Below are 11283 nucleotides of genomic sequence, written 5' to 3' on the forward strand. Positions count from 1 at the left end.
CGACCGCCGTCACTGCTAGGAAGGTGTACGGGCCAACGCCTCGATGGGAAGGACTGCGAGCTAGAGGCAACGGGTCGAGGAGGCGCTCTGCCAAAGACGTGGGATCATCGGCGCAAGGGTAGAGGTGGGTGTGAGGGTGGATGCCGGCGCGGGGTCGGGGAGAGGACCGACTGAGGCTGGGGTGCCCACGGTGGCAGACTCGTTAGAGATTATGATCGGGGTGATTAAGTCGGGCTCGAGATGGAGTATGCCTCGGCTGCTGGAAAAGAGGAATTTTGGGTCATGCATTCTTTTGTTGTACACTACCGAAACCACCCAATACGTCTCAGATATGGGTTCGGACTGTTGGAGCCAGTCTAAGCATGTTTTGATTGAAGTATAAATTTGCAGCCGTGGGCTAGCTAGGTTAGGAGGAAAGAGTTTACCGGACAAGACTAAATAAAAGTTAATCTCGCGCTAGCTAGAACTAGAATTGAAGGACGCAATATAAGATTAATAATTACATGGTAGTTCAAAGACAGGGTTCCTTAACGATGAAAGATGCGATCCTCTGTAAGGTGAACACAGTCGCAACCATTTCCACGTCTCCATAAGAGAACATGTACAAGAGCAGAAAAACTTTGAACCTGTATATACTAAACTTATATCATATATATGTATGTATCTATATTTACATCCTGCAGACTGTAGCCAGCCAAGCCGCAAAAAAAATTAAAAAAAAATGAATAGAATGGGAAAACTACTATCAGTCTGTTGTGTCATCTAATACGGAGTAACAAAGAAAAAGAAGGAAAAAAGAGAGAGGATTTTTTTTTTTTTGCCTCGCTGTCGCTGGCGGAAAGCACGCTCAAGATTGAAGATGAGCTGAAACCATCAGTTGGTGCGTTTGCTGGGGGCGGATGGCGGTGGTTTCCCCCGGGGCTTCTTGTTGAGCAGCCACTGGTGGCGGCCGGCGGCGAGCCGATGCCGCCGACGATCCTGATCCTCGGTGGACACGGCCGGTGGTGCCGCGCCCGCGACGACCATCGTCTGGGTGTCGGCGGGTAGAGGCAGCAGTATGACGTCGCCGTTATTGGTGCTGGTGGTGGTGGTGTGGTGGTCGTCGCCGAGACCGAGAGGCCTGCAGCTGGAAGGCTGCGCGAAGACGGCGAAGAAGAGGCAGAGGATGAGGAGGAGGAGCGTGGGCGCGGTGAGGACGAAGCTGCGGCTGCCTCGCGGCGGCCGGAGCCGGAGTCGCTGCTGCTGGGTTCTCGTGCAGGCCATGGTCAATGCAAGAAAGAGAGAGAGAGAGAGAGAGAGAGAGACGTGTGGTCGTCGTTGGGTGGAAAGTGGAATGTGTGAAGAAGAAGAAGAAGAAGAAGAAGAAGAAGAAGAAGAAGAAGGAGGTAAGGTAGGATGGGAGACAGGAGAGGAGATTTATATAGGCGGCGACCGGCGGTGGAGGGAAACAACTGTGACTGGCGGTGGCGGACTGGCGGTGGCCGGTGGCTTGGAGACCAAGGAGCCAGCCGATCAAAATGAAGGGGACGAAACCGCGTATCACTGACTGTGAACGCCGTGTGGCTTTTGTATATCCAACGGCTCGCGTTTCCATTGGTCCTCTGCTTTTTATTCTTTTTTGCTAGCGTAAGCTTGCGTCGTGATTGTAGTATAGGGCCTTGTTTAGTTTCCAAAAAATTTTGTAAAATTTTTCAAATTCCTCGTCACATCGAATCTTTAGACACATGCATGAAGTATTAAATATAGACAAAAATAAAAACTAATTGCACAGTTTAGTCGAAATTGACGAGACGAATCTTTTGAGCCTAGTTAGTCCATGATTGGACAATATTTATCAAATACAAACGAAAAAACTATAGTGTCGATTTTGCAAAATATTTTAGAACTAGATTTAGGCCTCGTTTAGTTCACTCGAAAAACCAAAAAGTTTTCAAGATTCATCGTTACATTAAATTTTTCGGCACACATGTATAAAGCATTAAATATAGAAAAAAGTAAAATATAATTGCACAGTTTACTTGTAAATCGTGAGACGAATCTTTTGATCCTAGTTAGTCCATGATTGGACAATATTTAACACAAACAAACGAAAGTGATACAGTAGCGAAATTCAAAATCTTTTCGCATCTAAACAAGGCCTTATTTTTTTGGATTTTGACACTGTAGCACTTTCGTTTTTATTTGACATACATTGTCCAATCTTGAAGTAACTAGGCTTAAAAAATTTATCTCGCGATTTACAGGTAAATTGTGCAATTAGTTTTTGTTTTCATTTATATTTAATGCTCTATGCATGTGTCGCAAGATTCGATGTGATGGAGAATCTTGAAAAGTTTTTAGTTTTTGGGGTATTAGGCCTTGTTTAGTTCCGAAAAAAATTCGGATTTTGGCACTGTAGCATTTCCGTTTTTATTTGATAAATATTATCCAATCATAGACTAATTAGGCTCAAAAGATTCATCTCGTGATTTACAGGCAAACTGTGCAATTAGTTTTTATTATCGTTTATATCAAATGCTTCATACATGTGCTCTAAAATTTGATGTGACGGAAAATCTTGAAAAGATTTTGGTTTTCAGGGTGAACTAAACAAGGCCTTAGTATCTCCATGGATGGAAGGGAAGGGATCGAAGCAGGCATCGGATCAAAGACGTTTGAGGCCTTGTTTTTAGTTCTATTTTTTTGATTCGGTACTATAGCATTTTTGTTTTTATTTGACAAATATTATCCAATCATGGATTAATTAGGCTCAAAAGATTAATCCCGTGATTTACATGCAAACTATATAATTAGTTTTTGTTTTTGTCTATATTTAATACTCTATGCATGTCCCGCAAGATTCGATGTGACATGAAATCTTGAAAAGTTTTTTTTGTTTTTGGGTAAACTAAATAAGGTCTGAAGTAAATGCAATATGGAAGCTGGTGGGAAGAGACAGATAGCGTGGTGGACTTCTTCTCCCTAGTCTTAAAATTTGCACGAGAGATTTTCAACAAAAAAAAAAGAAAAAGAAAAGAAATTTGCACGAGAGATTTTCATCAAAAAAACAAAATTGCACGAGAGATTTTCATCGACCAAAAAAATTGCGCCAGAGATTTTTATCAAAAAAAGAAATTTGCACGAGAGATGGAGACAAGGGGAAGGAAGGAAGGAAGGAAGACGAGCAATGGAGTCGTCGCTGCCGCGTCGTCACCGTATCGTGGCGCCCCTACCACGTGTCCGTGTGTGCTCAGTCAACGCCACAAAATGACCAGCGCACCCGCCAACTAACGAACGACGCGTTTAATTTTGCCCTGCCTAACTCTCGATCGAGCTGACACGTACCGGCCGATTCGGCGTACGTAATAACCAATGGCATGCATGGTGCATGAAAATTAGCTATGGTTGGCTGGTTTCCTTTTTTTCAAATGTTTTTATTTATCATCATGAGACATTCTTCTCTTTCAATTTTCTATATTACTTGGCCAGCAAACTGTGGGACTTCAAATATACTCTCTCCTCGAAAGTCATAGGCCTTGTTTAGTTCCCAAAAAATTTTGCAAAATTTTTCAGATTTCCCGTCACATCGAATCTTTAGACGCATGCATAGAGTATTAAATATAGATGAAAATAAAAACTAATTGCACAGTTTGGTCGAAATTGACGAGACGAATCTTTTGAGCCTAGTTAGTCCATGATTGGACAATTTTTGTCAAATACAAACGAAAGTGCTACAGTGTCGATTTTGCAAAATTTTTTGGAACTAAACAAGGCCATAGTGTACCGGCCGGGCCGTGTGGTGACGAGAGGACAGAGGAGTTGTTGAGTGGAAAAAAGGAAATGAAATTTCCATAGCGATATGTTGCATAGGTTGTACAAAAAGTTGAGTTGCATATGATATGTTGCCATCAATCAAACAATATAAAAACTTGTGGTTTTCCTATCTTTGTTTTTTTTTATCAAACTATAAAAACTAGTGGGTGTAGTGGACCATCTTGGAATAGGCTGAATTCAGTTCGGGACGGACAGTAATGCTGGGCTGAAGTATGGATGGCCATTGGGCCTCCCGTCCATGGGCCGTGCTGACGGGGCTCAGGCCTTATGGGCAACGCATTGTTTAGTTCACTTTAAAACTCAAAAACTTTTCAACATTCTCTATCCCATCAAATTTTACGGCACATGTATAAAGTATTAAATATAGATAAAAATAAAATCTAATTACATAGTTTATCTATAAATTACAATATTAATCTTTTGAGTCTAGTTACTACATAATTAAACAATGTTTGTTAAATAAAAACGAAAGCGATACAGTACCTCAACCTAAAAAAATTTGGGAACTAAACAAGGCCATAGTTAGGCTGAAGAAGTCTTAGTCCCCTTTGCCGCCACTCCCCTAATGGCCCAAAACTCCTGTGCTGCACGCCGAGAGGCGGCTTGATGCTGCATGGGAGCGGGGCACCGCCGACGCCACTAGCAGGAGGGATGCTAAGGCCATTTTCAATGGAGGTTTCATGATCCAGTTTCTAATATATCAATATTTTAGAAACAATTCACAAAAATTTCATAGGGATGAAAACTTTCTATACTTCTATGAAATTCTTATCATCTCTCTTTATTAATACAGTACCACATTAGCATATTTAATATGTATGAAACTCTAATAAACCTCATTAAGACTGGCTTAAGCCTTGGGGACCCAGTGAGTAGCCGCAGGCGCCCAGGCCATTCAACGCTGCCCAAGTAACATCACCTGGTACATTGGGAAATTCTTAATGTTACATATCATGGTTCATTTATTATATTCCTAATTTGTTTTTGAAGTATTTCATGTCTCTCTCTCTCTAATTTTTAGATCCCCTTAGTTATACACTATATCTAGATACATCATAAAGTTATAGATGGCCATCAGCCATGCCTGTATCGTGCCGTGCCATCACCGTGCCTCGTGCTGGGGGTACAGCCCGTGGGCCGTCAGGGTCGGCCCGAAGGCACGGCGTGCCACCCCGCCAAACTCGTGTCTAATGCTGTAGCAGATCAACAAGATGGCTGGATGGGCCAGCAGTAGGCCTACATTTCCTTTTTTAAAATTAGCATGCTACATTTCTTACCAGGTCACTCAGGATGACTTGATGGGCCAATAGGTCTATATTGTTTTTTGAGAATTAGTAGGCTATGTTTTTTACTAGACCATTAAGCACTGGACCGTCGGGCCCTGCCACAAGCCACGGTGGCGGCCCAGGCACTCTCTGGTGCCTCGGGCCATGCTGGCCCGAGCCCGGTAGCCGTCGGGCCGTGCCGTGCCCGTGCCGGGCCAAAATGCCGGGCTAACGGGTCACGGACTGCATGGCCAGGCCTTGTTTAGTCACCCCAAGACCCTAAAACTTTTCAATATTTACTGCCACATCGAATCTTGCGGCACATGCATGAAGCATTAAATATAAATGAAAATAAAAATTAATTACACAATTTACCTGTAAATCGCAAGACGAATCTTCTAAGTCTAGTTACTCTATTATTGAACAATGTTTGTCAAATAAAAACGAAAATGCTACAGTGTTAAAATCCAAAACAAAATTAGATCTAAACAAAGCCTTAGTAATATACTACATATCTAGATGAGTCAAAACGTTTTATAGTTTGAAAAGGCTAGAGTACCAAATTTACAAGTTACCCTTTGTGGTCCTCGTGATATAAAATAAAACTTTTGATACTCTTAAGTAATCTGGCATCGACTGAACGACTTTTCTAAATTCTCTTTCTTTTTTTTTTTTGAAATGGAGTTTTCTACATTTTAGGAGTTCATTCATCCACCAAACTTCAGGTTCTGTCCAGTTTAATAATCTTATCAACGTCACATATAACTCTTGTACATTTGGGGTACTAATATCAACATGCATTATAACTCTTGCATATTTGGGCTGTCGATATAAAAGATACAGAACGTAAAGAAAAAGCAAAATGCACTAAAAAGAAGCTATCTTGCTGATAAGAGTCGTCAACGTATCCCGACGAATCCCTCCCGGCGACGACAAAGAAGCACCCTGCACCGCACCACCGTGTCGCCGACCTTAACACCGGGCGTCACGGTCAAGGCGACGCTGAGCTTCTCCTCCCTGTCCCCCGCCTCCACGCGGCGAGCTTCTTCTTCCGCGCCAAGCACCACAGCCACGCTCTCCATGAACTCCGCCGCGTACATGCTCCCCCTGCCCGCGTAGAACATCCTGACACCACCACCACCACCCTGCCCCGACTCCGGCTCCGAGCAGCGCGCCACCGCCGTCATCAGCACCCGGAGCGCCCACACGGACCTCGCGGCGGCCGCGAACGCGCGGTAGACCGGCGTCCTCGGGTGGCCGCCCCGGGACACGAAGGCCCTATGGTCCAGGTTCCCGCACGCGGCCGCCTCCGCCTCCGCCGGCACGGCGGCAATGTAGGCCGCGCGGCAGAACGCCGAGAGCCCCGACCGCGGGAACTGCATCAGCGCGTCGAGAGCGTCCCGGGGCTTCATGATCCGGCGGAAGCTGCTACCAGCGTCGCCGCCGCCGCTGCAGCACTCCTCGTCGCCGGCACCAGCGCCGCCGACCAGCAGCATTGCTCGCCACAGGTGCGCTTCCAGCGAGTACCTCCTCCACCACCGCGCCTGCTCTGCTCCCGCTGCATCTGTGCCGCTGCTGTCACTGGACTCAGTCGACGAAGCCGCCGCCGTCAAGCTGCACGCACCACCAAGCAGCAGCTCGGCGAAGTTGCCGACCGACCTCGACGCCGCCACGAACTGTCTCACGAGCGCCGCGGGCGTCGCGAGCTCTTTCGGCACGGAGAGCATCCCCGCCCTGCGACGGTCGTCGTTCCTGCTCCTGACGACCTGCCTGCTCAGCCTGGCGTTGTCCCGCTGCAGCCGCCGGAGCTCCCTCGCGAGCGCGGCGATGTGGGCGTCCCTCCGCCTCGCCTCGGCCTCCAGGCGCTGCACCTGGGCCCACCGGTCGTCGACGAGCGGGCCAATCCCGCGGCGGGAGGTGCAGAGGCACTGCAGCGCGGCGACCGAGTCGAGCTCGGACGCCACGGCCTCGTCGGCGGCGGCGACCTTGTCCTGGTCGTAGGGGAAGTGCGCTCGCTGCAGCTTGACGTAGCCGGACTTGAGCGCCGACACCGCGTCGAACAGCCTCATGAGAACAAGCCTCGGGTCCGGGCCGGGGTCGGGGTCGGGCCCGCATTTTGTCGCTGCTGCTGCCTCGCCGTTGCTGTCGTCGGCCGCCGGCGATGGTGCTGCGCAGACCTTGGTGAGGTTGAAGAGCTTGGTGAGGCCGACCAGGAGCCCCGGGACGGTGCAGGTTGGAGTTGGTGGAGCCCTCGCGCTTCTTGCTGGCCCTGGTGACGACTCCATTGCTTGTCTTGGCGATGGTAATGGCGACTGCTTGCAGGCTGCATCCAGAAAGGGAATGATCAGATCTTCTTCTTCTGTGAATGAACGTGATGAGAATCAAAATTCTTGTTTAAACGAACTGAATCCACGGGGGGAAATGAAATCAAAACTGTACGATGTAATTTAACAGAAAATATCTTGGGGGCAATGTAAACTTTCTTTTCAGCACGAACATCCACGGTTTCCAGCAGGAGTATGCAGAGTATACGCATGAAAATAAATTAGTTCATGCAGATGCAGGACTACACATCTAGAAAAAGCATTGCAAGCAGGGATAATGACTGAACCATCAAAGATAGATCTGAAGAGCGCTGACTGCTGACATGAAAATTTTCAGAGGTAGGAGTAACTGAACAAGTGAAAGGATCTGAATGAACAACAAGCTGTATGGATGGAACTACGTGCAGGAACAGAGGAGACAGCAACGAAAACAAACCATTCATCAGGTTAGGCTTCACATTAGCCACTAAAATATACCAGTACAGCAGTGGTAGTATAACAAGTTAACAATAGTAATAAATTAAGCCAATCTACGAAGAATTATCGGTTAATCATGAGAAGAATAAAAAAAAAAAAAGAAGAGAAGGGGCGAGTAAAGTACTAACCTGCCTGCTGCCTGCAGCTGCCGGTGGAACTAACGAACTCTAGTCTGGACTGACGACGAAGATGAGATCAGAGTGACAGAGATGCCTTCGCCTGAACTCGAAACGTTCTGAGGTTCGCCGGCGGCGACGGCGAGTCGATGCAGGATTGGATTGGAGGTGAAAGCGGAAAGCAGGGCTGCAATGGCCAGTGGTGGTACAGTACTGTGGTGAAGACAAGCCGACATGGCATTGGGAACAACGAAAGTAAAAGGTATGGGAGCAACCTCCGGTCCGGTCGTCCGGGGCTGCAAAAGTAAAGAGGAGCGAAGGAATGAATCCGAATGATTGCTATCCTATCTATAGGAGTGTTCATTTGGAAAGGCAGGCCATCTGCTCCCAAAATCATGATTCATGAATACAAATTGCAATCACCGACTCCGTTGCCTTGCTACTTGAGCATCCAACCGTTTTGCATATGGTTTTGTATTTTTGTATTTGTAAAAAAAATCTAAAAAAACATATATCTAACAGTTTTGCAAATGAGCTTTGTATTTTTATTAACTTGACAAATACTTGAAAAGGGCTTACATATATGCAAGCCGAGCCGGCGCTTGGCATTGCGACCTTGTGCGATTTCTGTCCCCCGCGTGTGCTCCCGCACGCAATCCCTTCCCCCACAGCCATATTTTCCCGTAAAGCTTTGAGAGACTACTGCGACTCGGTTCTTGCAGCACTGCCTTCAATCATCATCAACACTGGTGTTGGTTGAGATGCGTTGTGATTTGTGAAAGCCGGCTAGATCCGGTCTCCGGTAGCCTGGAACCGTCGCTGCCTTCCAGGGATTCATAGCCAATCGACAGGGAGCAACGACAGGGACCAAGGCCGATGGCGCGACGACACTAGACGACGGCGCAAAGAAAACAAATTTGGCGCGAGGAATGGACGTCGCGCGTGAAGAAAATGCCGTGAAGAAAGACCCGCACGTTCGAGGAGAGGAAAAGCACTGGAAAAATTATGCGGGTCGACAAATTCTCTTTTTTTTTTGCAAAGTGAAAAATGCTAAATCATTGGAGATTGACTCTTTTTATCTTTGACATATTTATTTGGGACTTGGCAAACTTTTCCTCATTTGCCAAATGAAATATGCAAAACAGTTGGAGATGCTGGACACATTTGGGTGGTTATCTAGGGCTAAAAACTAGCTAACTTTGTTAGCAGGGGCGGATCTCCACTAAGGCCACTAGGGCCACTCTGGACCAAAATATCTCAATACTCATCTTCAATTTTTTGGCCTACATTTATCGTCATGGAGTTGTTTGTCTATATGTTGTTTGTCTATACATGGGCATAGAGGCTCCTCGGAGTTGGGTGCAGGAGCGCGGAGTGCCGGGACTATGTTGAGAGCAAGGCCGCGCCAGAGTGCCAGAGATTGGATTGCGACATTGCTGTCGCAGTGAAGGCGGACCATTGAGAGGTAGATGTGTCTTTTTTTGATAGGTATAACACTTTTAGCTATGTCAACTAGATCTTACTAACCAGTGGACTAATAATTAGTTATGATTTTTGTTAAACTTTAGTCTACACATTAACCTTTCTGTTTGGATTCTCAAGGGCTAAAGTTTAGTAACTAGTTGTTAGCCCATGAGATCCAAACTAGCCTTAAGCTATGAGGGTTAGTATCATAGTATTCTTCAGTCATAAAAATACTTCGACCTCTTAGTTTTCTTCTTATTTATTAAGACCCTATTTGGATCCACGGTTAAACTTTAGCCGCTTGGGATCCAAAAGGGGCTAGATAAACTCTAGTTGTAGGCCAAGATATACACAATCACTTTTGGTTGTACGAACCTAACTAAAACATTATTAAAGACGAAATTGCCTCTCTATTCTTTCGATCTACAACGGACTCAACGAAAGTAAGGGTAATATGGTAAAATAAACATCAATTAGCTAGAGGATCCAAGTGACCCTAGCTAAACTTTAATTATATTTCATAACTTAGACATATATACCTTTTAGTTATTTAATTTTTCTGGTTATACGTAAGCATAGGCATTTTTTCTGGTTATATCTTATCATACGATCCGTGTGTCATATGCTCCTTGATTTCGCTAACCATGCTTTATGAGGCGATATGCAGTCCAGATTCAGTTTCGAATGACCAGCCAATCGAAGAATTTATATTTCGTTGGTGTTGCCCTGCCTTTCTTTTACAAAATTGGCCAAAAAAAAAAAGAATTTGACCTATCACACACATACATTTCGAAAGAGGAGGATTCCACATCGAAACTGGAGAGATGAGCTGTTACTTAGCCTGTCTCAGGAAAACCATGGAGAAGAAGAGCTTCACTACACCATGTTCTCTGCTGCGTTAAGCAGGTTGCCAGCCAGCAGTACAGGGTGTGGCAATGGCAATGGCAATGGCAAGGCGACGGCTGCCCTGCAGAGCGGGCAGGTGCACCTCACCCGCAGCCACTTGGTGACGCAGGCCTTGTGGAACAAGTGCTTGCACGCCGGCAGAACGCTGCAGGCCTCGCCGGCCTCGTAGGGCGTCACGCAGATCACACACGACTCCCGGTCGCTGTCGCCGCCGCCGTCGCCGACGGGTAGGTACTCCACGTCCGGGATGCTCTCCAGCAGCTTTTCGACGACGGACGACGACGGCGGCGGCCGTGGCGGGACCGGCGTCGGCGCACGGCGTTGGCGTCGGCGGCGTCGCCTGATCTGATAGTCCACCTCGTTGATCGCGGCGAGGAGCAGCATGATGACCACAAGCACCGCCATGACGAAAGCGACGGCGAGGACGCCCCGTACGATGCACTCGTAGACATCGTCGATGTCCATGGCGCTCCGCGCGCGCGCGCAGCAGGTCGACGACGATGGATCTGTCGTCGGCGGTACTCCTCGATCGGATTAGTTAGCTGGTTGGATTATTGGATGTGGACATGGACGCCCCACCAAGACCTGCCGTACGTTGCGTAGATGTGTCTGCGTGCGTCGTCGACGTCGATTGCAGCTCCGGTCGACCGAGACGACGTCGGCGATTGGTAAGAAATTAATTAGTTGTTCGTGGTGTCGATCGGGTGACTGCGGCACGGCACAGTCTTCAGCTGGCGTCTGTTCAATCGGAATCCAGCTCGGACACCACCTGGATTCCGATTCAGAGAGCAGCAGCTTCATACGTCGTCACGTTGTTCGATGTATAATATGCAACCCTAAAACGAACTGGATTCATTCGTCCTTGACGTGAAAACTTGCTTTTTTAAAAGAGAAAAGTAACAAATCATGCTCCCTCCG

General features: G+C 47.0%; 3 protein-coding genes across 3 annotated transcripts; all 3 read right to left on the minus strand.

The window, feature by feature from the left end:
• Positions 505-1535, minus strand: LOC110429804. Its single transcript, XM_021446432.1, has one exon. It carries the CDS (start codon positions 1261-1263, stop codon positions 874-876), a length of 390 nt encoding a protein of 129 aa, XP_021302107.1. The 5' UTR covers positions 1264-1535; the 3' UTR covers positions 505-873.
• On the minus strand, positions 5789-8299 carry LOC8074866. Its single transcript, XM_002442736.2, has 2 exons — positions 8008-8299; positions 5789-7401 (listed from the first exon to the last, which is right to left on the minus strand). Exon 2 carries the CDS (start codon positions 7361-7363, stop codon positions 5978-5980), a length of 1386 nt encoding a protein of 461 aa, XP_002442781.1. The 5' UTR covers positions 7364-7401; positions 8008-8299; the 3' UTR covers positions 5789-5977.
• Positions 10336-10830, minus strand: LOC8067190 (probable E3 ubiquitin-protein ligase ATL45). Its single transcript, XM_002442737.2, has one exon. It carries the CDS (start codon positions 10828-10830, stop codon positions 10336-10338), a length of 495 nt encoding a protein of 164 aa, XP_002442782.2.

The sequence above is a fragment of the Sorghum bicolor genome, chromosome 8 (genome assembly GCF_000003195.3).
Source record: "Sorghum bicolor cultivar BTx623 chromosome 8, Sorghum_bicolor_NCBIv3, whole genome shotgun sequence".
Lineage (NCBI taxonomy): Eukaryota > Viridiplantae > Streptophyta > Magnoliopsida > Poales > Poaceae > Sorghum > Sorghum bicolor.